The sequence below is a fragment of the Haemaphysalis longicornis genome, unplaced genomic scaffold, assembly GCF_048455015.1.
Source record: "Haemaphysalis longicornis isolate Haplotype H1 unplaced genomic scaffold, Haemaphysalis longicornis Haplotype H1 scaffold_1, whole genome shotgun sequence".
In the NCBI taxonomy this organism is placed as follows: domain Eukaryota; kingdom Metazoa; phylum Arthropoda; class Arachnida; order Ixodida; family Ixodidae; genus Haemaphysalis; species Haemaphysalis longicornis.
In genome coordinates, this window is record NW_027526203.1 from 318,416,472 (window position 1) to 318,443,483 (window position 27,012).

Consider the following 27,012-nt stretch of genomic DNA (forward strand, 5'->3'; position numbering starts at 1 on the left):
CAGTCTCGCTCTAGCAGAGCGCTCCCCTCTTGACCATACCGACAGCACTGGTCACGCGGCAGCGTCTGCTATAGATGCGCGACAGCCCCGATCCATCGGGATCGCACCATAGACGGAGACGCTGTACAAAAGGAGGACTCATCGCCCGTCGTTCTGCTATACCTGCTGTGGACAGACACGAGAAATGTGCTGGTGAGCTCAGTAAATGCTATCGTATTTAGAGAGGGACCACATCCGGCATGAAAAACCGATTTGTACTTGAGAAGCTCTAGCTTACTTCAAGAAATTTTAGCCCACCAGGCTTGCAAAAAGGGAGCCAGTGCGAAAACATCACGCCATCAAAACTCATCAGTCATCTAAGGTGACACCTGCTCGAGGAACGGTGAGCTCCAAAACTGTGTTGCAGTATATGTATAGCAGTAAACACGACAGATTGATAGTTGTTATTGTAACATTTTCAAAGCAAGTGCGAAAAAACACAGGAAGACCGGGAAAGTGCAAAGGACTAGCGCATGTCAACTACACCTCTCCTCCTGTCCTGTGTGTCTTTGCACTTACTTTGAAGGAGTGTGTGCATACGTGCCTTGTGGCGTCTAGAGTGGTACACTAAAGGGATAAGTCATTTGTTTTCGAAGATTAGGGGCGGCCAACTTTTCTGCTGGTGCCCCATTCTGCTTTGGTGCCCGCTCGCAGAAGGTGCAGTTGGTGGGCTGGCTGTCGGCGGCGACCACAGGGCTGACCCTGGTGTACGGGGTGTACGAGTGGAACGCGCACTCCCCTCCGGGCCCGCTGCTTAGCGTCCTGTACGGGGCCACCAGCCGGCCCGCCTGGACGCTCTGCGTGGCGTGGGTGGCCTTCGCCTGTATCTCAGGACACGGAGGTGAATACCAGCACAGAGTGTATTGCGCGCGTGGCTCGAAGAGAAACTTTGTCCGCATGCTCCTTCTTAATAGTACTATAGATACAGTACGAGGGTGGATATAGGCGCGGAAGTTGGGGCACGTTAGTAAGGTACTCCATGCGGCTAGCCTAAAGATACTTAACACGCGCTCGCACGAACGCCCGCAAAGCTTCCACGTTTATTCGTCCCTATAACGAGCTCCGCGCCGCTTCTTCTTACTTCTATTCCAGCCGGCCACCGTCCTCTTTGCTCTGCTGGTTGTTTGGCCGCTGACCCCGCTTGCAGCTGATCCTTCGCGAAGCTTTGTTCGTCTACACCCGGCCACATTGCGAAGAGGCGCGCCCACCAACCGTTTGTGTGGTCCGCTGGCTCTGCTTCAAGGGAACAGCTGAAAAGTCCGTTGTACATTTCCTTCCGCTGAATGCTTCTCACAGTTCGGTTCAGGTCTTCCTTTCTGGATCGCGCCGGAGCTACAATTTCTTCCGTTGGCGAGTAAGCGATGGTTATTATCGGAATAATGTCCTTTGCGATGAATACGCGCGGGATACAGTCCATGTAGTAGGTTTCCTTTACAATTATTTTCCCCGGTTAAAGATCTGGTTGTTGATTTCTTTGTTGGGGGGCTACATTTGTTTCAGCGTCCTCGCCTCCCGCAGGTTCGTCGTCGTCGGCTTCAAAAACTGTTGCCGGAGCATGCTGGTCTGTGACAGGTGCATCCTTGTGTGCGTCATGCTTTTTGTCACCCTGTTGAATGTTTCGCTGCTTCCTAGCTTTCCCCGGCATGTATTTTTGTTCAACCTCATCGGACTGAGCTGAAACAATGGCTTGTTCTTTAACACATGATTGGGAAACGTCAGCGGATGAGTTCCTCGGGGTACCCATCTCGATCGTCTTATCGCGTTCTTGTGGGGACAACAAGCGCTCCGTGAGGTTGTTGGAGTAGCACGTCGCAGTGGACGGAAAGTTACCTTCTGCCGTCAACCTGGGGAAGTTTAAGTGCTCCCAGGAACTTCCGGGCGTCACATTATTCTGGTTCGAGGGTGCGAGCCTCGGGATGCCCGCAAAGTGGTAGGATCCGCCCTCGCGTAGCGGACTCGTGGTGACGGACGTGAGTATCGACGCAACGGGCCGCTGATAGCGGGTACTTGCATGACAACGTGGAAAGCTTCAAACGGCTAGTGTTGCTCCTCACGTTAATATCGTCGAGTTGTTTACAATTTCCCTGGTGATGTTCCGGGCAAATCATTTCATCGACCCAGCTCTTGGGGATTTGGATTTGGTTGACTCCGACATTTTCCGGTGGATTTTAGCGGACTGTGGTTGAGCGACGGTGGTGATCGCACATTTCTCCGAACCGACGCAAGTCGAAGGTGGCTCTAGAAGAAGAGAGGCCTGCGTCTGCACGCAGGGAACCATAGGCAGGTCACTGGTTTGGTATGGAGCCTTGAAATGCGGGGCCCCCCCGTCTTCAGTCACAATTGGGGTTCCCTTGCGGGTGTCCGCCTTTTTCTTCACTGCCATATCCCCCAATTCGGTACCATGGCCGGAGGTGTCCACCAGGGTCTTTGTCGAGGCTTGCAGGGTGAGGGCCCTCTGCCTTCCGTGTTGCGCTCTGCTGCAGTTTTACAGCCAGGAGGATAAAATTTTGCAGGCTCAAATCAGGCGGCTGCACCGTCAAGATTGCAGCTTGGACGGGGACAGCAAGGCCGTCGATGACGTACTGCCTCGCTGCAGGAGACCGCCAAGGGAGGCCACAGTCTACGAGCAGGCGGAGCTTGTCATGATGTAGATCTTGATGTCTTCTCCGCGGCCTTGGTACCGGCTTTTCATCTACATGCAGCGGGTGTCATAGGGGTACCTGAGAAGTTATCGAACGCAGCGATAAACGCCCTGCTCCAGCTTGCCCAAGTCGAATGCGTGTGTATGTCGTACATATGCCATGCCCGGGCAGCGTCGCGCAAGCGTTCTTCAGCGAATGTCCATTTGATGTTCTCGGGCGACGTGTGGCAGGCGGAAAAGATCTTAGAGCTTTTACCCAGCGAACAGCGTTGTCCTGAAATCCTCGCGTGGGCAGGCGATGAAAACACGCTGCCACGGACCGCGTATTCCGGGGTAGGCACGACATCGGTAAGCCGCCGGCCCACTGTGAGGGCCTGGACAGCCCAAGAAGGGTGGCCGCCATGCGCAGCACTGGTCGCCATCCTACGTGCAAAGAAGCGAAGCGTCCTCGCGGCATCGGTCCTTGAAAGCGGAAGCAGGATGGTGCGGTCGCTTTCGTGGCCTGTACGGGCAGCTTCACCCGTCAATACGTTGCTGATTATTACGCAGTGTCCTGAAAGCCACTGGAATATTATGTCACGGCCGGCTGTGATGGCTTCATGGAATTTTTGTTTAATCTCCATCACCAGTTGGTGGAGGGGGCCATGGCGCAGGGCTGCGCGTAAGGTTTGTAAGGCAGCCTTGGAATCAGAGAAGATAGCCTAGTTTTGAGGAGTAGCGCCGATAACGTGATCAAGAGCATCACGAACGGCTGCAAGTTCTGTAGCTGTCGCGCTCGTGGTATGGGCCACACAGAATCGAGTTGTGGGAAAATCTTTGATTTGATTTGATTTTTATTTCTTGGCAAAAACCAAGGGGAGGCTGAGACTAAAAGCGAACGTGGCCTGACAGACGCCTCAGCCACCCGATTTACAGCGTACATGACAACACGTCTGTTCACAAATTTAAGCATGATAGCACAATCGTAATAGAGAAATAGCACAAAACAAAGTCATTACTACACTTCTTATGTATTATACAAAGCATAGGTCTCAAATTCACAAAGGTATCACAATGTACACATAAACCACCGCACCTGTCGAACTAGATGACGTTACTGAGCCATCCGTGTATACATTTTTCCGGTCGTTGCATGCAGTAACATCATCGGAAGCTGTTCAAGGGCCAATGGTGACAAGTCGGCTTTTTTCCAATTCCCGGACTTACGACCTCCAGAATATTCGTATGGTGCGATACCAACTACGCTACCGGCGGGGCTGTGCTCCTCTACACTTTTTGGGGTATTTGTGTTAAGGTGATTATTTCCTGCGCTTGGGTGTGGTATCCAGCGTCCCTCTGACTACTCGGAGTGACGGGGACCTTCTGTTCTAACCCCCGGGCCGTGACTCGAGCGCCTGCGACGTTTCGAGAGCGGTCGAACAGCATCGATGACGCCAGAGTGAGGTACAGCATTAGAGAGAAGAATTAGAGGGTTTCCCGCCAGTCGCCTGCTTCTGATATGTCGTAGACACCCGAGTCCCGGCGGCACATGGTCTAAAAGGAAGGGCCGCTTGGCCACTTTCCCTGGAGTTATCAGAGCGGCGTTGGCTACCACCTCTTAGCGTATAGACACTCTTGCATGTGTATAGATACACCAGAAAGTAGAGGTGAATACAGCCACTCTTATAACTCCATCGGTAGAGCATTGTCTGTTATTAAAAAAAACAGCCTAAATTCGTACGCTAACCCACTTTGCAATTCTGCCATAGTTAGGCCGCCACATTGCTCAGAACGGTTCCAAGGCTTGTCAGTCTCATTGTTTCCGCAATCAGGTGTAAATAGGTGAATAGCTCGGACTTCCAGTAGAGTATTGGTATGCAACAAAGGGAGCAGAAATTACGTTTCGTAAAGTGTATAGGAATAAAATGAGAAACAGTCTAAAAAAGCGAACAAAGTTAAGTACTAAAGTGAAAAAAAAAATACACCGACACGAGGACGGAACAGTTTCTCGGGGAAACTGACGCCTCCTTAGACAATGCTATGCTTGCAGTAGTAGTTAAATGGCTTCTAGCACTGTAGACATGACTCTTCAGGATTTATTATGGGCTGTACACGTTTATAACCATTCACCAACTCTAATGAGCAACCGAACGGAGATTTATCTGAGCGGTGCAAATAACACCACACTCCCCTTTTTAAATGTGTTTTACGTAAGCGCGTGAAGAGTAATGCGGTGCGTTTTCTATAGCTGCTCAACGCCCAGTAATCTGTGTATTTCGGTCCCTTGCAGGTTTTGTGAACACGCTGCTGTCGTGGAAGGCATTCGTGCCTCTGAGCAAGATGACCTTCATGGTTTACCTGTTGCACCCGCCCCTGATGTTCATGTATGCTGCACACACGATGAACGCCATCTACGTCACCCAATTCATGGTGGTGCGTATTCGCTCACGCCGTACTCCGCTCATGTTGCCTTCCTCTTATCTTGGCCTGGACTGGTCACATTGCTTCCTTATCTACGTGCTTGGCCTATGCAGCAGTTTGAAACAGCCTGCTGCAACCGTAGTAGTTATGTTGTCATCATGCCGGTATGTTTTCGAGGTCATAGTTTGTTTGCGCGAACGCATTGTCTTTTGTTTCCTTCTTGTTAGGCATCGAAATAAACAATCAGCACTTTCAGTGTTTCGCAACTGTGCGCTAGCCGCGCCCGACCTCAGAAAAGCCGATCGCTAGCCAACTAGCAACTTATAACCATTGATATAGCTTGTGGCGAAGCCTCTGTCCAGCCGTTTGTTTCACACGGAACAGAAACCAGCCATTTTGTTATCAAGTTGGCAACAGATGGCGCAGGATGCTCAAGCAGCCGATGCCGATAGGTTGAAATTTCATATAAACATTTGAGTGCAGTATGGGAGATTTACTCTTCAGGCATGCATAATATCAGCGCAGGATGCCCTCTACCAGTCGCACTGACAAATTCATGCGTGCATGAAAACAACACACGCACAACTTTTTCCAATTCGGAATCATTATATGGACCCTTACGAGAAAATCCCCGGTACAGTAGTGGGGAGACCGAGCGGTGCTTCAAAAAATGCGCGACGGCTCAAAGAGAATAAAACTAAAAAATGACTGAATTTGGGACTGGGATTTGAACCTTGGGACTCCGGAATTGGCTGTAGCTATCCAGAGGGGGACTTAAGGAATGCGCTGTGGCCTTCGACTTAGAAACATGTGCTAGAGACATGTTCTGAGTCCTACTTGTCATTTGAGCAGGTTATTTGCAAAATTAGAAAAGCACCTTGGCGCTAATGCTAATAGCGTATGCGTGTGTCTAACAAGTGTGTTTGGCTAATCCTCTTAGTCATAGTATAAAAGAGGAGAAAACGACGCTATAAGAAAAGAGGAGGAGGAGGAGGACAGAATCGCATCACTGGACACGTTTCTGCCGTCTGTGCTGTCTCCACTGCGATGAAACCTGGAGGGTCTTCGCCAGCGGCAGCTGTGAAACGAGGACGCCCGCGGAAACGCGCAGCGGAAAATTATACTCCCTTTCATCTAACGAGAAAGGGGGTTGAAACGCCAAGCTTTCCCTCCGCGAAATTGAGTAAGTGGGCGTTTGCAATTGATTTGTTCGAATTCGATTTATTTGGAAATTCTAGTAGCAGGGGGCAAGTCGAAGTCCAAAATCCAAGCCTTCTTGACCATGTTGGAATGGCGCTATCATGCAGATGTCGGCTCCGTAACACAAGGGAAGCAAGTTCGATTCCTGCCATGGGAAGCACTTTTTTTTTTCTTGCTACATCATCAATATCATATGCCCTCTCATTGTGTGAAGTTGAATTTCCTGCAGTGCGTTCTGTTGTGCGCACAGACGTACGCCATCAATGAAACATAGAAAGCTTCGCTGTAATAATATGCGAGGGAACGCAGCTGCAGCTGAAACCCCCACCAACCAACCCCCCCGCAATCGTCACGACGAAAATATTACACGTCAGATATATATGGTGCTCTGATGATGAAGGCATTCTCGCAACACGAGATTACGTACTCAGGACAAACCTACCATTAGGAATACGAGATCGCATAGCTTAAAATAAAATGTAACGCTTTCGTGTTACCAAAAGCATGCAGTTTTAAGTTCTTTCCAAAACCGGCCTGCTGAGCCGGAGAACGCGGGTTCGATTCCCGGCCATGGTGGCCGCTTTTCTGATGGAGGCGAAAAACGAAAACACTCGTATGTCGAGATTTCCGCGCACGTTAAGGACCCGCAGGTGGTAAAAATTATTCCCTAGCCCTCCACTACAGCGCGCCTCATGGCCTGCGTAGCTTCCGCGCGTTAAACCCCATAATCAAGTTATTTCTGAAGTTTCTGGTGGTCAACACGCGAACGCAATACATTTTGCTGAATAGGAACGACTACACCTAAAAATATGAATGTACAGTAAAACTTTTTCATGTGGATGCCGTAAATAATTGCCGTGCTTATAATGTTGTTTAGAAATCGGGTTTGTGACGGACGTGAGGAAGCCAGGGGCGGATGTTTCAGCATTTTAAGGCGGTGCCAAAAACTGGCGTTGTTTTGTCCGGCCCAGAAAATAGCCGCCGCTGTTAAGAGAACACAAAAAGCTCATTTGAATTTGTATGGCAGTTGAACCCGTGTTTCCAGAGTAGGAGCCGAGTTCGTCACCACAGCTCTACCTCCGCGCTTACTTTTTTAATTGGTGACATGGGGCTGAAAACATATGCAACAACAGCAGCCACAGTAATTGATAAAAAAAAGTAAATCAGGAAAAATAATGCGGCCCTCCGTTCCGCACATATGGTTAACGGTTAACCAGCGATGCTGTAAAGTGCGGCCGTTGCTTACCCATGGCCTAGCCATTTCGAAGTAACGCGCGGCCGGTGTTTGCCATTGGCGCGTTGACGCTGCTCCGTCCGCACCACCGGTGCCCCTGCTCGCATTCGTCGCTTGAGCTGTGCTTCACGCAGTAGCTGGATGCACGTGCGCTCTGCTATACTCGGTGACAACTTAAGAACGGCACCGGAAGTTGCCGCTGTGCCTTATCACCGTAGCCGGATGTTTCTCCGCGCGGCGCAAGCAGGGCGTTACTGGGAATATTTTGAACATGGCGTGAGCCGTTCCCGTGATTTTTTGGACTTAATATGCTTATAAACGACTCCAGTGACGACAAACAAACTGCGTGACAAGGCAGACGATATCACGCATTCATAGCAAACCCCTTTCAAAACGCGCGCGTACTGACGTCACAGGTCCGGCGCTTTGGCAGAGTGATACACTACACGAGGTGGTGCCGTTCTTGAGTTGTAACCGAGTGTACAATAAACCTTTCCAACCTCTCTCCCCTAACTTCGAACTCCTCTCCAACCTTCACATATACGAATGGGATTGCTCTGAAAGCGTGGACCGCCGAGTTTTCTTTTCACCTCGTCATATATAGCTTCGCTTTAAAATAGGGAGGGGAGGGGGTGACAGTTATGCATTGTGCGGGCAGTTATTCTATGCGCACCTTCTTTATAGCTGGGCCATTCATCGCCGACAATGTTTCTTCGTCGTAATCTTCTCTAACGAACACTTTACTTCACTGCCTACGCATGCTTCACCGCAAATGTCGTCCAAAGACGAAAGCCTTCTGTTGCAATGGCAAGTAACACCCTCTGCTCTCGCTCCCTCCCACCACTGGTGCTCATCCCCCACGCTCTCGCTCTTCCTGTGATAAATACGAAGAAAAAGATATATACCGTATTTTTTGCGATTCTAAGCATCCCCCAATTCTAAGCACCCTGCCCTACTTTCGGGGAAAAATTTTGGAAAAGCAAGTTTGCATGCGAATCTAAGCACCCCCTTTTCTAAGCATCCATCGCAACGTTGACGTTGTGGCCAAATAATTTATGAAGTTTTCAATTACAAACAACTCAACAATTTGCCGGGGGATACTGAGAGTGGCAGCCCAAGCGGTAAAACGGACTCGAATGGTAGTGAGGGTGACTCAGTATCACACGTAAGCGGTGGGTGAGTCTGTACTTATTTTTCTTTTGAACGTTTTCCAAATGAAACATTATTCCTTGCACCCGTCTCATCGAGATACGGCCGCAAAAAAAAAAAAAGATTTTTTAATCTAAGCACCCCCCTCACTTTGGGCATCGCGATCATGGAAACAAGGGGTACTTAGAATCGAGTCAATACAGTATATAGAGGGTGTTACAGGGAATACTTTAAGTAAGTTTTAAAAATAGGCTTTCGGGGGTAAAATTGTTGTTCTTGAGCGAAGAGGTCAGAGGCCGTGGCGGGCGCAATAAAACGGGTTCCAATTGTTATTTACCAAAATAATTAACTATAATTGGTTAATTACCTAGTTAATTATACTAGTTAGGTGTTTGATTGTAATTAGGAAATTGTAGAGGATCATCAAGCAAACCGCTAATCATCATTAGATTTGCGAAATTGCAATTGCGTGCAGAGCTACAGCGCTCAGAACCTCAGTTCTCCAGATGAGCGCAGCAGGCTCCGTGCGGAAGCTCAGCGACGCAAAGCCACGCCCACGCGCTCATGTCACTCGGTGCTGTACACGTCACACGCTCACCACACTTCGTCTTCGGCTTTATCTTCTCATGCAATTGGCGGCCACGGCACAACACTTTCCGCTCAAGCCGGAAATAAAGCGCAAAGCTCCTCCCTTTTTTTCTGTTTTGACAGCACTTCCGAGTACTGCAGATTGCGATGACGCCGGGCCAGGACTTAAAGGGTGCCAGTTATCACTTTTGCCTATGCCTCCACACCGTTGTCAAACTAACACCGTGCACAACGACGCGTCACAAAAGGGAGGAGCTTTGCGCCGGTCCTCACTGTATTGCATGCGTGATCATGTGAACGGCAATTAAACTTCGCAGTTCGATTTCTCGGAGTACGGATGCGCTAGAATAATTCCGTCGAATAGAAACACGATTGTGTCTATCTTTTCAATACAAACATGCCTGCTTACTGAACCTACTCAAAAGTTAATTATTCAATTTTAGTTAATTGAGCCACCGACATCATGAGCCACCGACATCGTGGGTCCCCCTGGGCGCATTTCCTCACTGCAGAGGTGGTCTTCACGTACTTCTAAGAGCCTAATTTTTAAAGAATTTTAAAAACTCTTTCTCTCTCTCTCTCTCTCTCTCTCTCTCTCTCTCTCTATATATATATATATATATATATATATATATATATATATATATATATATATAGAGAGAGAGAGAGAGAGAGAGAGAGAGAGAGAGCTGTGTCTTGATAAGTGCACGATGGTCGGGCCCTCTAGTGCGCAACTTCCGCAGAGGGGCTTGCTCGCTAGGGCGCGCTTGGCAGCTAAAGCGCAAGGTTTTCTGGGGCCCTATTCTCGACTGCACAAATTGCCGGTAATTCGCCAAGTTTTTTTCCGCTAGCACGACGTAACCAATCAGTCACGTGCTGCACCTTTAGCTATGACATGGAGTGTAATTTGACGATTCACTCATAAAGATCGCAATTAAGGTATAAAATATTGCGCAAGAAAGATATAAAAATACTTGGCATGTACTATAAAAATTAAGAGGGTAGCTGAGGCTGACAAGAAAAACACATTTCTGGAGGTCAAAATTGGCGTCAACACCACAAGGCGATCGAGTAACGTTGATCCAAAAGCGAGCGAAAGGCGGATGTTTTTTTTTAGCGTATCTATTTATTTCTTTCAATCGCTTTTAGTAACATAGCTGGGCTCTCTGCTTCAATGCAAGCTTTGTTGCGTTATCACCTTCCCTGCCGCCACCGCCGCCACGCCATCGTCTCCTGCTATGTTACAAGTTTATGGCGCGATCACAGAAAAAGACGGCCGCGACCATCGCTTGTATGACACGTTAGGGAAGCGAAGCGCTCAGCCTGATAACCGCAGAGTGCACCGATGTCGCCGATTCAATCATTCGTCAATCTCGACTTCAGTCAGCGCTGTAATGAACCTGTAATGCACTTTTCTTTGTTATTTTTCTCTTGAGTTCAATCATGTGACCCAGCAGCTTACTAGGACGAGTGTGGACAAATGCCATGCATTGGGTTCTCTTTGTCAGGGAGAGGCTTGTACTGCCCTCTTATGTTGCGGTTACGGCAAACAAATAATTTTTATTTTATTGCCAAACATTAAAGCAAAATACTGCACGTTATTTGTATGCTCCATGATCGCTGACTTGGAAGCAGTTGAAACTATAATTTGTTTCAATAGAAAACATCCTTTAAACAGCACGCATGCGAAACTGCGCCTGCTGCAAATTCGTGGACATTTCGCGGCGCCGAAAGCCGGGGCAATTTTCTGCCCTATTTTGCGACAAAATCAGCCGCCATTTTCAAGCTGTTACGAAGCATTACGTCACCTTTACGCAGGCTGAAGTTGCCAATGCATGACGTGATCGTACCCGCCAACTGTTTAAATTACGTCATGCCTTCTCAGCCAATCACAGAGAGGGCGTGTATTACAGGCATTATTGTTGTTGAATAGCAAAGACAGGCCTACGGTGTCATGTCTAGCGGTTTTAGTCTGCTTTTTCATTGCCGGCCAAGAATTATGCGCTTTCAGTAAAGTGAAATAAGGCAAACTTTAGAACTGGTGCCCGTAAACGTCATAAAACGTCAAAATGACGACAGCACACACAACCGCTTTGTCAACCGGAAGCACGTGACCAAAATTGAAAGCCGATCAGAAAAGACTGCCGGCAAATTGCCGGCAAACATGGCGGATTGCCGGCAATTTGTGCAGTCGAGAATAGGCCCCCTGGACTAAAAAGCCCTTCCACTGGCAAGCAAGCATAACACCTTCCGTATTGCTCAATAAAGTTTCATCATCATTATTACCATTGTCATCCGTAGGCCGATGTGCCGCTCTCGCCGTCCGGTTCGTGAACCATTTCTGCAAGGTGGATGCGGGTTGCAATACACAAGGAAGTTCGTTGAATTGAAACAAATTTTCCCGCGTCCGCACTGCTCGGGCGTCATCTCTTGGGACAGCGTGCGTCTTTCCTCTATCAATTTTTTTTTTGTTGTTGTGCTTGCACAGCACGAGCCGCCATCTTCAATTTTAGCGTTTGATTTTATCTGTCTCGATTCCCGGCCGCGGCGGCCGCTTTTCTGATGGAGGCTCTCCTAGCTCTCCTAGCCTGAATATCAGACTAGGAGAGCACGCAGGGACAATGAAAAACTGCACGTATACAAATCTGCCCGCACATTGTACAAAGTGTGAAACGCGTGGATGTGAACCACTTTTCGCTGATACCGAAGTGCTCTTCGAGCACAGAAATCAGAAGGTTAGGGAAATAGTAGAGGCCTTCTACATTAACCTCTATCAAGATGACTGCATCAGCCAGACTTCCATCAAGCTCCACGAAAAGGAAACAAAGATAGTTGGGCATATGCTTGCGTGAAATGTCAAATACCCGCCACGTGCGTCTTTTAAGAGGCGAAAAGCAAAAACGATCCCCAGGTGGTCAAAATCAATCCGGAGCCCTCCACTATACGGCGCGCCTCATCGCCTGCGTTGGGTCGGCGCGTTAAACCCTACAATCAAAATCGGTTTTACCTGCCCTCTCTTCTACACCGTTTTAGATGCGACTGCATCTCATTCACTCGCCTTGTCCCTCCATACGGCGTTGTTGTCCGTCCGCACCCCTCCCCCATTCTCCTCGCCGCGCGAGCTGCGCTCTCCGCCGCTCACCCCCTCTCCTCTCCGATAAGCCACTGTACCGATAGCGAACACTCTCTCGCGAGGGTCATTGGATTGGATTCGATTGGATTGGATTGGCTTGGCTTGGCTTGGCTTGGCTTGGCTTGGATTGGATTGGATTTGGATTGTGTTGCGTCATAACTGCGCCACGTTGCGTCATAGCCGCGGCAGGGATTCACGGCATGTTTCACGCGATGGGAGAATCAACCTAACGGAAACAACAACGGAACCCCCTATGCGTCGCATCTACGCAGGGGTTCCCGCGAGGGGAGGTGGGAGTAATTTTTTAACGCGCAGTTTTTGTTTTATTTGCTTCTGCACTGTATCGCCTCAAATACGCCTAAGGTTTCCCTTGCGCGGAACAATGTTGAAATAATGGGCTATGGCAGCAGTTTTAGTAGTTTCGAACAATCTTGTCTATACATACTTGGTGTTCGAGCCTTCTTTCATCTGTTTTATTTATTAATCTTTGAGCCTAGGCCATCTTGCGTACCACCCGTCGGCTTTTTTGTTAGGCGCCTTTTGGCCACGAGGTAAGCTTTTAATGTGGAAGAATTAGTTAACTCACTAAATCGACAACTCCGCGCTAAACTAACTAATTATGACAAGTAAAGCGAACTCGGCGTAATGTATCGTCTTAGCCGCCAGTCGCAGTGTGCTTTTTTTTCCTCCTCTATGTCAGATTGACAGCTACAAAGCATTGGCGAAAATGTTGGCCATGCCGCAAAGAGTTTCGGTGTCTGAATGCCTGACACGATTACGCCATTGGGGAGTAGGGGTATGCAGCTTCTCTGTAAACACGACGTCCGTTCCGCGTTGAACAACTGCGTCGTTGTGAACGCTGATGTTCTAGCGGGACACGGCAATTAGCGGAACTAAACTACTGCCCGTCATACCGTACCGACTGGTTTTAGTTTGCCTGTTTCTTGCGAAGCATTTGTTCCACTTCATGGCGGCTTACACTGCACGGTGGATGGAGAGAGGAGGGGGTCGGAAAAAAATAACGTTGGCAAAGGTCAGGTCTGGCCAGTGTGTCGTTCTGTTCTTCCTGACGGGTGGTGAGGCAGATGAAATCAGGCAAAAAAAGAAATGGAAAGGATCATACTGACGGAATATATTTCATAGGATAAATGGAGCACATGCGTGGTTCGCAACCCTCAGCAGGACCAGGTCTCTTTCTTTCTCTCCTTTTTTTGTTCACTGTGGCCTCATATCGCCTGCACGTGATAGGCACAAGGGCGCTAACACTCTTTTATCGAAAACTCAGGAGAACAACAAAAAATCAACTTTTAGAAATTTTACACGCTGGGCTATAGCTATAAGGCGTGCCGTAATCAATAGCAACAGATTAATGTAGAGCACTTGGGGATATTTAACGCGCGCCGAAACTGCGTTTTACCTTCTATGAGACAAATGACCACCGCGGCTGGTATAGGATCCGGGTCGGTGGTTTAAGCAGCCCAACGCTTTGCTCAGACCAAAGTGTAGCAACCGAGGCGGACCAGGCAAACAACGATAGCACTTTTACTAGTTGGTGTGGCGCACGCTAGTTCACGTGCACACGCTCGCGATAGGACGGCAGGTGTCATCGCAAGGGATTGACTGAAATTTGAAAGGATGATCAGTCTTTCTGAAGCTTCTTGGAGTGAGATCTTTAGAAAGATAGTAAACTCGAAAGGACAAAGTGAGAATTTGCGGGACTTAAGCTGAAGCTATCAGTCCTATAGCTATTATTGCACGCGTATGCGCATTCCGGCAGAGATCAAGTTAGGAATGCTTCATATATGTTGCGAATAACGTGTTCTCGTGGGGCCTTGGCCCGGATGATGCTGGCAGTGGCTGATTTGCATCACAGTTCCCCTTCCTCCACAGTTCATGCGAGCGCAAGGGATTGAAGCTACAAATGGCCATGAGATCATCGGAAACTCCCTATACTAACCAGACTAACAATAAGAAAATACACAGCGAGATTAAGCATTAAGATCATTCTTCTCCAGTCGAGGACATTCTGGGCTGCTCAGTTTTCGCATGGTCAAGCCTTCCTCAAATATCTGACAGGATCGCGTGCAGTCGACGAACGCACCTCAGCATACATGTCACCTTAGACGCCTTCATAGTGAAAAAACAATTATTGATTACGCTGTCTCAGATGATGCGCTGCCATCGCGCGCTAGTCACCAAAATATGTTTAAGTTGATATGCGCGACTAGAGTTTAGAAACGTTTCATGCTTTCTAGTCGAAGAAGGATGGTGTGTGAATGCGACAATACGCTTACATCTCCAGCATGCGCGAGTGTTGCACCCTGGCTGGTTATCGAATGGATGTCAGCAGGGCACCAGATGCACTTCAGATTCGTCTAAAAATGTTGCCTATGCGGTTTCACCAACACTATGGTCTGAAATTTAGCAGGAAACAAAAGAGCGGTTCTGAAAATTGGCGTTGTGATCCATGACTTTCGACAAAACCAGCCAACGTTTGATGTCACTGTTCAAAAAAATGTAGTGAGAGACGGGAAAAGGCATTATGCAACTCTCGAAATGTTTCATGAAGAAAATGTTTAGAACTTGTATCGCTGTGATAGCTTTCCTTTTGAATAACAGAGCGTATACGTGACCAGGTGTTTTCCCGCCAAGCTTTCCTCTTATCATATACGTTCTAAATGGTGACAATGGCCCTAAAAGGTCAAAAAATAAGAATAAGCTGTCCGGGTACACGTGCTAAGCTGTCGACAAAAGCTGGCGTGGGAAGGCGATTGGGAAAAACAATTGACTTGCCAGCTGTTCATGTGGCAGAGCTGATGGCCGCTGGCCTTTACTGCGCCTATATCCGTAGGTCAACATGAAGCCCAGGTCTTGCGCTGTCACGGATACACAGAACACGGCAGTCCATTTATTTTTCCATCAATGAAATGCCATGTTCGGTTTATCCATGGGAACGTCCAACAGGTGCCGTCAAAGCAAAACAGAAATGGAGGTCATTGTACAAGTTATTTTCCCCTTCTTTTTTCTTCTTCAATGGCTGCACTGCGAGTTCAGCTGGTTCCTCGGGTCTTAGTGCTTTGTTCGGGCTCGATTTATTGGGCTTTTGCCTTTTCACTACCCTCAGTTTCGGAACGTGTAGGCTGTTTTATTTGGGTTGGAGTCTTTCGTACACCCACGGAAGGTGACGTTCCACTTGACGTAGCAATCTAATTCCAAGCATGCAGGCTACTCTATCTTGTTTGTTTCCATAGACTCGTTTGTTCCACTTTATCGAGCGGCGATGCTTTGCTTCTTTTTTTTTTTCGTACCTGTACGCATGTGCTTGGGAATTAAGAAGGGGACTCTTATTCATGCGTGTATTTTTTCTCTGTATCGCGGTTGTGATAAACCTTCTGCATCATGAAAATTCTGATCCGTTAACACTTTTGAAAATGCCACTCTCAAAACTGTGGAACAACTATTCTGTGTAACAGGAAGTACCGACAAAAGCATATGTCGAATAATAATAATAGGTTTTGGCCGAAAAAAAAAAAGCAATGTCATTACTTGGCCATCAATTTGTTCTTTAATAAGCACCTAAAGACCAGTCCTAAGCCCGCTGTGTCGCTTTGCGGGCGAGTGCAGGTGTACGTGTACTTCGCGCACCTACTGGCGTGCTACATGGCGGCGTTCGTGGGCTGCGTGACCTGCGAGACGCCCTTCATCAACGTCGAGAAGATTCTCTTCAAGGGCATCAGCGACTTCCGCAGCAGGCGCAGGAGAGAGCTGCGCATCCCTCGAGCGCCGCCTGCGCCCCGGCCATCGTCCAGGCCAGCAGTGGTGGCCGACGCGGGGCTCGTCGACAGCCGGGCGCCGGACTGTGCGGTGATGGCGGACATGTCCAGCGCGGGCCGCTTTAGTCCTGCTGGTGCGGACTGTGCGCGCAGCGACAGCTGCCGGCTATAAGGCCGCCGGTGGCCGCAGCGGGAGGGCATATGATGCCGTTAGAACTCCACCGCGAACGCTTGACGGGACACGAGTTAATTGAGGCGCTGCAACTGAGCCCCACTGACACCGCGTACGTGCAATCATCGCGCTGTCTCTAAATAGCTCGCACCAACGTGCACTTTGTGAGCAGGACGTACCGGGCAAGGGTGTGTGCCTTCAGGGTCTGTTGTTCACAAGTTCGTTAGCCTCGTGGTCTGAAGATAGGGTAAGCTGCATTTTGAATAGTCAATATGTCTTGCGGCGCATTTTTTTTTTTTAGTGCAGCCGGATGTTCAGTGATAATTGTCATTTTCTGGTGAGATTATCCCGCCTTTTGCGAACGAAGAAAGGAAGGCGCCCCTTGAACTAGCCTGTTATTACACCTGACGCGGTTTTTTTTACACTAGGCTATATCTACAGTATATAGAGTAAACAATCATTTGCCAGTGGCGTTTATACCGCATTAAAATGTTTTTTTTCTGCGCAAGGAACAATTTGGGATACGTCGAGTAAATTTGCGCTTTCAACATGAAAAAAATAATTTCGTAACGTAATTTGCACGGTAGCGTTCACAATAACTGCGTGAAGGCGTTGCATACCACCCGTGCACAGTTTTCCTTTTCTGGTGCTGCTTGCTGTTAATGCTGCTTACTGCTGACTATTTATTTAACCCTCACGTGCGCACAGTATGAGACGGAGCTGGACGACGTGAGTTCTTAGCTGCACTGCAGTTACAAACAGAAGGGACCACTGGCAAATCAGGCGTGAAACGGACCAGTGGGCCCTTCAAGTGCCCTACAAACGTTAAATGCAGTTGCGCATGAAGTAATTTTATTTTTGTCTTCCTCGACTTAGACGTACTCCCGTAAGTAGTTCTCGATTCTCCGCGGAATCTCTTAGTCAAGTGAAGGTTCCAGCTTTACCTACAGTAAAAAACTCCATTATGAGGAAAATATGTCTGTATATTTGTCACTTATTTATGTAATTGCTTATAGTGTTCTATGTGAACCAAAATATCTTGCGCCTGAGTGAGAGAACAGTATACTATAACATCAACGAACCCACTTTCGTGTGGTTTGCGAGACAGCTGAAAGTGCTGTAAAAATCACATATATACGTGTGTGTGTGTGTGTGTGTTTTCTGTTACCTTGGCGCGTGTTTTGCTGTATCTCCAGCTCCTGTCCCTCTATCGTTCGCAGTTGTACATAACTCTTGCTACTGTTCGCATTTATGTCGGCCTGCAGTGTTAGCGTACTCCAATAAACAAACACTTTCGGGTATGCTTCAACTCATCGTGATTGATTGATTGATTGATTGATTGATTGATTGATTGATTGATTGATTGATTGATTGATTGATTGATTGATTGATTGATTGATTGATTGATTGATTGATTGATTGATTGATTGATTGATTGATTGATTGAGAGGTTTAACGCACCGACGCTACACTGGCGATGGGGCACGCCATAGTGGAGGGCTCCGGATTAATTTTGACCACCTGGGGATCTTTAACGTGCGCCAAAATTTCGAACACACGGGCGTTTTCGCTTTTCGCCTCCATCAGAAAAGCGGCCGCCATGGCCGGGAATCGAACACGCGACCTCGGGTTTAGCAGCACAACGCTTAAGCCACTGAGCCACCGCGGCGGTCACCGTGCTTTAGCGACTCAACGTTGCCACCCAGGGGTCAAAGCACGCCAAGATCATGAGGCCAGGCAGGCGATTTGACGCACGAAATGGGATTTGCAGTGCAATTTTACTCACTACAAGCAAGAAGTGTGGCGTTGCACATGCGTGACTTTCAACCGTAGATCAATTTTTGTCGTCAAAACGCATGTTATTCGTCATATTTGCTCCGTTGGACGCAGTGATTTGAGATTCAGGTGCCTTACATTGTTGTATAGTGTATAAGTGCATCGTTGCATACTCCTGTAACTGTTTACAGTGAAAGGCAAAACAAGTGAATACATTAAACAGTGTCCACCCGCAGCCTGTGATTACTTCATACCAGACTCAGAGTGTCCTCGTCTGTGAGGGCATTAAACCGAACAGCTGTTAACAGTTCATTGTAAAAGGACTACCGATGCCGCCGGTTCGGAGCGCGCGCGTGCTTTGTCGCTACCGCCGGATGTAGGGTTCACGCTCCGCACGGCCTCAGAAAGACGACCATCCAGTGCACATCGGCAGAGGTAGGTGCGGGCTGGTTGCAACATGTTGGGCGACACTCTTATGGCGCGAAGAAACGCGTCCACGGATAGCTTGTATACGCTCGAAGCAGCGGGATCTTCTCAATGCGCTCCTCAACGCGTTCCCGTTGGGTACGCACGTTTCCGCACCATGGCTTTGGTGCAGGCTCGGGCGTACGCTGCGGGTTCCGGGGCGTTTATGTGGGGGTGTGAACGCGTTATGAAAACTTTCCTGGGACTATTGTAAGAAGTACAAGTAGTATGCTTGAACTTGAACGCATTCTTCTGAAAAATGGCAGTTGTGTTGCAGTCGACCTTCTTGCGAAGTGGTGTAAATACGACAAACACATAATTCAGACGTTCCACCCAGTGCTGTCCCTTGACATCGTGACAGGCAGAACAATATCCAGGCCCTTGTAAATCATTTTGTGTGTAGCCGCGTAGACTCTAGATGTCCACACCGCGAAAACAAGGTGTGCATAAGCTATACTTTCTTTTATTTATTTTATTTTTTTGGGGGGGTGGGGGGGGGGGGCGTTCAGTGAACCTCGGGCAGATGGCTTGTGCTATAAGAAAGCCTGCGTAAGCTGGCTGTATATAAAGCTCGTTAAATTGGCCATTGTTCAGGGTGTTTTTGAAAACGTACAAAATACAGTCTTATACTGAGGCGATAGGCCTACGTAATTTCCGCGTTTTAACTCAAGAAATAAAAATAACGTATGTATAGAACAGCTGTTATGTCATGTTTTGCAACGATATCATGTTTCTGCGTTTTATTGTTAAATATGTAAATTTATTGAATAGTTCAGCCAATGATATTTACATGTGAAGCATATTGTGGCGAACCGCGGTGGGTGTCCATATTTCGGCGCGCATTTTTTAAAACTGATTTCAGCTCACAATAGCCTTACAGTTGCACGAAACACTTCGGCAACAGCTTTGCTTTCCACCAATAGGTATTAGGCCTGTAAAATTTCTGTACAACTATATTCGGTGAGAAAGTTGGTATTGTCAGCATTTTCAAAGGACAAAAAGAAATGAAGGAAGCTCACACGGACGCGTAAGACTTGAAGGTAGCGAAGCTGTACGCAACCTTCACGACCATCACGATGGTTTAAGTCCACGATTGCAGCCGATTTGCTCCTTCTTTGCTGCCGCAACGACCTTTACTTCATAATTGTTGCTGTGAGTGTGAGCTTCCTTCATTCTTTTGGAAGTGATAATAATTGAACATCACCTTGGACGGGCGTACGCTATGACGTGTGTTCCGAGCAAGTATTGCCACGCTTACGGCGAACGCTGAAGTCTTTCTCGTTTCGAGCAAGTGTTGCCACGACTGCGGCGAGCGCTGGAGTTCTTTTTTTTCTTGATTTCTTGGTTTTTTTTTTAATGCGGGCTGGTCGCCGCAATCTGGCCAATCTCTCTAAGTGGGTATGCTTGGCTTGACAAACGTGCGCAGTTACGCTGTACAGTCGTCGCGCAGACACGCACACACGATCGCTAGGCATTTTCTTGGTTTTGTTGACAGCCGGGCGGTCGCCGCGAGGCACGCGCTCACGTGCGCTCGGCATTTTCTTGGTATTTTTAACTGCGAACACGCAAAATAATGGTTCACAATTAACAGACGAGAGCAAAGACCTGTTAATTAGGCGTTGCGTCAGAGCGTTGCATCGGGTTAATGAGAAAAACGCCGCGCCCATATGGAGCATTTAAAAGATGCGAGCGCACGGCGCCTTTGAAGGGGCACGAGCGTTGTTAACATAGTGCTACCTCGATTATCAGAACTTTCCCGATTTCCCGCACACTTCCCAGGACTCGTTGGGGTGCTTGATTTTACGGTGCATTCCTGTGGAACCTTTAGAATAGCCCTTGGACTGCTCGTGGTCCGTCCCTAGAGGTTGTCCAGTAAATCGAGGTCGTCCAGTGTTAAATTACTTTATTGTATGGACTAGATGCCATGTTGTGAGGTTTTTGGTCTATTTGTACGCCTTTTTTCACGAGAAAATTGGGTTCAAAAGTGTAGCTTCAATTCTAACGCCGCCCTCGTCGATTTTGTAACGCCAGCTGTGGAGACAGGCGATTCATCCTGTAGCCCTTCCCTCCGCCGTCCATTACGGTGCTTCGCGAGATTGCAATGCACCAATCAGCTCACATTTCCACTTTACTGACGTATCTGCATTTTCCCCAACGTTATTGCCATAGCCAAATTGAAGACCCTGGAGAAATTCTCCTCCTATAATGTTCGCTTTCATTGCGAAGATTTCCCCGAGGTATACGAGCCGGGCAGAGTGTGGTGGAAAGGTTGCATGAGCATCTCCACCGCTGAGTGCCGCAGGAGTGGGACTGAGGTTCGAAGAGGCGGGCGAGAGTAGGAGGATGCCTGTTCCTAGCCAATATGTGCGGAAGGTTGAAATAAATTCAACCTTCCGCACATATTGGCAGGCTCGCTTATAATATGAACGTGGTGTGAATAAAACCCCAACCTGTCATCGTGTTCTGCGTTCTTAAAAACTCATTTGGAATAGAAACTTACCCTGAATTTCCCGCCGCTCTCCCTGGCGCTCCTGCGGCTAAAGGTCATTTCGACGCGATGAATGACCATGAAAAAGCGTTGAAACACTTCTGGTAATCGCCGCGCGCAAAAACATCAAGGCAGTCCACCTTTTTTTTTTTTTTTTTGCACGGGGAAATCGAGTGGTGCCCGATGCAACTATATTGCCTGTTTTTTTTTTCTCGATGTGATATGCCTCAATTATTTCACTCGAAAGCTGATTTTTGTGTCTTGCGACTACGGATCTCTTCTTAAACCTCGGCGTAACATTATCAGCAGTGCAGCGTTAGGTGCGATTCAACGTCACTCCTCTGTGACCGCTCGTGCTCTTTCAACCTGCGCTTACACGGAAGCTGTTTACGGTGGACGGCTCGCGCACCTATGAGAATATAAAACCAGAAAGACAGAATTTTCCGACAGGCGCTGTCATCGTTAGTCTTTAGCAAGGAGCGGTGCTGTATACCTATTTCGTAGCAGCGTGACGTCGCAAGAATGTGGCGGACCTGGAAAAGATAGCGACTCCAGTAGCAAGGAAAACGCGCGTAGAAAAAAATACTTAACAAACCTACGATACAGCAGAACAAAGGTCACTTAATAAAGATAACAATGACTGTGTGTGCCACGTGACAGCAGACAACACCTTCAATGGCGGCTCATACAAGACCGTGGGCAATAAGGGGGGGGGGGGGGGGCACTTTCTTTTCTTTGTGTGCAAGCTGGAAGTAGGCCTGAAAGCGTCGCTGTCTTGCAGTTATATTAATAACTGTGGTACTAGTGGTAGCAACAAGGTAGCGAGAAAAATTTTGAATCGCGCTTTGCAGCCACTACGTCTAAAATATATTACCTCAGAAATATTCCTTAAATGAAGACAAAACTTAATATCGTCAACATGGTAATCAATGGATTCACCTGGCGCTTATATTTCTGAATGAGCTATAGTGCCAGTTAATTTACCCGCCACATAATGACAGTAATACAGCATTTTATTTTGGGGGGCACTTTGCACGGCGTAGGTCTGTCGCCGTGAGTCCGTCCCCGTGTGTCCATCAGCGCGGGAGCGCCGCCGTGTATTCATCGGCGGTCCCACAGTGGACGCGCCGCCGAGCAGACATCTGAAAAAATAAATACTTGTGCCAGCTGTAATTGTGAAGCAGTAATCTACTCAGCCACGAGTCTTTTCTTCTTTTTAATACTCGCAAATAAAGCCTGCTGCTGCAAAACATCCCGCCAAAGGCTCGTGAACAACACAACGCAAAACACAGCGCATGAAGAGAGGTTCAAGCAACGAACATATTGGTCAAGCAGGTGTGCACAGCCAGAAAATTCTTCATACGCGGCGAATGTACACCGGTTGTCTTGCAACATGGAATGCGGGTTTTCTATAAGTTGTTCGTATGATAAAGTCGTTTGCCAAGAGATATCAGTCCACTTGGCGAGCAAGCTCTTCGTGGCAGTGCACCAAAGCGACATTGTTGAGTCTAGCGTGTCTCACCGTGGAACGCAGATAATTCACCATTATTCGGAGGCCCGAAAGATCTCTCTTTGTAGTGTGAGAAGCGACCGGAATTGTCAGAGCGATCAGGAGGAGCTTAATCTGGGGAAGGAGCGTCCTCGGTGGATTACCGTTTTTCTTAGAAAGGTCTTGTGCGTCTTAAAATGGTGCAACTTTCAATTATGATTCTTCCTAATGTCCACCAACACGGTTTGATACAGTTCGAGGCGGCCTGGATTAAGGTCCCTTTGAAAAATGCGCACAAACACGTGCTCTCAGCTTGTCGCCTACCAAGCTTTTTCATCTGCGTCTTGATCCCATATTTCTGGCTGAAAACGCGCGCGAAAACGTGCATGAAAGCTATCAGCAACTAAGAAGAAAAGAATTATTGCCGGTAGAATCTTCAAGAGCGTTGATCTTGCGTGCGTGCGACCCCTCATCTTAAGGGCGGGGTGCTTATTGCCTTTCCTTTTTGAGAATGCTTTGGTTTGAAAGCCTAATGTGGAGACCGGTACTCGCTGGAAGGTTTAGCGGGCGGCTTCTTCGCCTGGCAACACTGAAAACCGTCATGTCTGCGTCAGCTGTGCCTGCGCATGCGCATTGCGCCCGCACCTCGCAGAAAAAAAATAAACACCGGCGTGCGTAGTCTGCCTCGTTTCAACTTGATTCTCGGGCGTGGTGTGAACAGATATACTATCGCACTCACATTATGTGGTGGCGCTCTCCTTGCCCTCGAGAAACCATGGATGCTAAACGAAAGTGACAGGGCGCGCAAAAGAACGACGCTGCAGTCGCCTGCGGCCACGGATTTCGACACAAGTACCCTCTAATGCGTGGCTGAATATACTAAAACCAAACAATGGCCTTGAAGAAATTCACGCGTACGCCGATTTAGATACGATGGTAACGTATCAGCTAATGCATGCGAGGCCGACTCCCGAGTCGTGTCGTGCTTGCACTCATCAGACGGCACAAGCGCTGGCGAATCGCAAGTGCCCTTCGCAATAAAATAAAAATTAAATAATCGAACGCCCTTTGAACAAATCACTTGAGTTTCGCTTCCGCACGGCGAAATTTTTGGCAACAATATTTCTTTTGTCCTTGAACAGGTGACAGACCTTGAAGTGGCGATCGGCTTTCACTAGCATATGCGAGCGACGTGGTCCATCACGACGCAGTTTCACGCGCACGTAGGCCCCAAAGTTTTTACCGCTCTACCTAGTCGTGCGGCGATTTCAATCATGTCTGGCGGTAGGAAGCTCGTAGGGTGCTGCATTGAACAGTATTTGGCGTCGAGGTGTTACTTTGCTTTCGGTGGGGTGCAGTTTGGAATATCAAACAGCTCTTGCTGTTGTCGTGAGCTGTGCTTAATCAGACGCCAGCACGGACAAGTACCGCCATCGCGTGGAGCCAGACTTAACCAGTGGCGTGTGATTTGGCGGCGTCGCCTTAGCAACACAACGCGCACACATGGTTGCCGCCATGCGTGCGACGCCAGTGAATACAACCTATAAAACGCTTTGCTTCACACGTCGGGTCAAAAACGAAGAGTTGTCAGTCGCGGACTTGGCCACCACTCCCTTGAGTGGCCGTTATTAAGAGTTGTGGATGGCTGAATCGCCGATTCCTTTTTTTTTTTTTTTTGAGAGTAGATATAACAGTTTTTAGGCTTTCAAAACATAGCTCCAGCCTAAGAATAAAGTTGGCATCGAATTTTCCGAACGTTTTTTTTTTTTTTTTTTCATAGGCACTGGCGTTGGCGCCGGTCTTGTTCTTTTCGTCCGATGAAACCTTGATTAGAAATTGCACTAATTTCGAGTACTTGCTCGAAACAGACAAAAGAAGGATGCCTTTAGCGCCCATCTGGTTTTGCAGAACTGTTTGAATGCAGGATTTTCTTCCTTTCAAAACTTACCGAACTAGCTAAGACGTTTTAGAGAGCTTTTCACGATATGTATCGTCTGTATAAACAAGCTGACAAAATCCCCGCACACACCAATTTCTATGCACAAGTCCTGTGATTCCAGGTTCATAGGGGGCGAGACAGTGCAAGTGCAGCACTCAAGGTCTGGCATGCTATAATATAGGCTGAAGTCCACCACTTTTACCGGATGCATGCGCGGCTCCACCATAAATTATTGCAGACGACAGTTACGATACGCAGATTAAATCTACACAGCGATCTCTCAAAATTGAAGAGAGCACAATTCGGTGTGCGTGTGGTCGCGTAAAATACAACTACCACCTGCGAACACCTCATCCGCTTGCAGGCTTCCTGTAATATATCTAAGACAGATTGATACAGCTGTTTACGCGTGATCATGTCGAAGGTCTCGCCAGCAATCACGGCATAAAACACAACATTCCCGCCTGCTCTTTCCGAATGACTTGTGACCTGGGAAAGCTTGACGAAGCAGTTGTTGGCTGCATTCGCCTCAACTACACTTTCACCAACCACTACCTGCACAAGATGCGCCGAGTTGCCTCCACTCACTGTCAAGCTTGCAGTGTTCGTCAGGACATCGAACATGCACTGTGTGTGTGTCCCCGTTTTCATACCCCACGGGTAACCAAGAAAACGACTTTGGGACAGTGCACCGATGCACGCCTAAAACTTCGTGATGTCATCGGTCTGTGGTATTCGACTCCCGCGGGAACACGGATTTATAAAAGGGCCTTGGTGTCATTTCTCCGTGACTCCGCTCTGAACATAACTCTGTGAGCGTTTGCCTTAACCTCACTCCTGTGCGTGTGCTGTGTGTGCGTTCCTGCATTTGTCACTTTTCTTGTGCTTGTCTGTGTTTCTTAGTGTTTGTGTGCGTTTTTGTGTCTCCGAGTGTTTCGCCCGTTTTCGCCCTTCTCATGTCCCATCGGAGTAGAAATCCAAGCTCGCTTACCAGGCTGATTCCTCCGTATCAGTAAAGGTACGTACCCTTCCCTCCTCCTCCAAGCTGTAGATAAACAGCTCCAGAGTTTATTCTGGGTGTAGATGTCTGGACAAATCCCCATATAGCCGGTCCTGTAGAGCCGTGAGGCTAGCCCAAGCGCATCGATCGGGTTCACGCAGCAATAAGATTTGCCTCAGGTTGCTTTTCCCGTCGTCATGAATGCGCAGTGCGATACCTTAGGCACGCCAAAACAGATGACAATAATGGCCGCATAGCTCGGAGACTTTCTTATATTGTAGCGAAACCTACACTACGCTACTTCGGGCAGCCTTCGCGGGGTGACCAGTTTTGACCTTTGGAGCTAGAGGTCAAACCACACCCCGTTCCGCAAGCGCCCGGCACGGAGCAGCGGCCCGATGGCGGGGATGGATAGGCGGCAGGGGAGAGATAGGCTTGTTCTTGGATGAAACCAGGACGGAACGGAGACGTGCGCGGAGCCCGTGTCGCCACCTGGCGGAGGAAGGCGAGGAGGCCGCCGCCGCAGCGATAAGCACGCGCCACAAAGGAAGGCCTGGAGGTCACGTGCGGCGCAGAGCCGTGTGCGATGGAGGAAGACGAACATCCAGCTGTGGTCGATCATACTGCGGCGAGGCTTAAACAACGCTGTGAGGCGAAAAAAGATGATGAATAAGCAGTGTATTCATTGCAAACATGTCTGTATATCATTGCAAAACCACACCTCGACAATGGGCCCAGCCAGGGCAGTGAAGATTTCGCTATCAACTAGGGTTAACCAAAGCTAAACCACAGCAACCTTTTTGGCGGAGCTTTGAGCCGGAGAGCTCAGAGACTTCATTATGTCCTACGCTTGTCACTTTCAACTCAATGGAAGCTGCGCGCTGTAGCGCTGAATTTTCACGGCTTTTGAAGCATTGCGAACCATTTCACCAGTTGTGGGAGTCCTTTTAAATAAATAAATTTAGGGGTTTGACGCGCCGAAGCTACACCTGGGCTCTGAGGTGCGCCGTAGTAGAGGTCTCCTGATTAATTTCGACCATCTGGGGATGTTAAGCGTGCGCCGAATTCCCGGCATACTGACGCCTTTGTATCTCGCCTCTCGCAGAAAAACGGCAGTCGCGGCCATGATCGAACCCGTGTTTCTGGGCTCAGCAGCACAACGCCTTAGCCACTGAGCCACAGTGGCGGGTAGTTTCGACAAAAGCTATGCGCGAATCTTTCCCTGGTGGCGTACATCGGAGACGAAACTGCTAACTGCTAGCGGTTACACAAGTGGACCAATACTCTTTACCAGTCTGTGCATTGCAAGAAATACCCCTGTAGGCAGGTTCCCAACACCGCAAGCGGCTTCATACCCCCTGGCATTTAGTGGGTGGCTGCTGGGTCTCTCCAAGAGGGCCACGGGATCCAGGCATGGCAGCTGAAGTCACATGCAGGTTCCGTGGAGGTGCATCCATGTTTCCAGTAATGGGGCTGAGGGGCTCGCACCGAGGGCCATGCCACCCACAGACGTCGTTCAGGACTGG

The 27,012-nt window shown here is 48.5% G+C and overlaps 1 protein-coding gene across 1 annotated transcript in view; it reads left to right on the top strand.

The window, feature by feature from the left end:
* The window catches only part of LOC144151297 (nose resistant to fluoxetine protein 6-like), a 112,530-nt gene that overhangs the window by 17,358 nt on the left and 68,160 nt on the right, over positions 1–27,012 (top strand). Inside the window, exons 11-13 of the mRNA XM_077682311.1 lie at positions 694–880; positions 4,950–5,092; positions 16,009–16,576. Coding sequence (XP_077538437.1) covers positions 694–880; positions 4,950–5,092; positions 16,009–16,329 — 651 coding nt within the window. The 3' untranslated portion in view covers positions 16,330–16,576. The remainder of the gene's footprint in view (positions 1–693; positions 881–4,949; positions 5,093–16,008; positions 16,577–27,012) is intronic.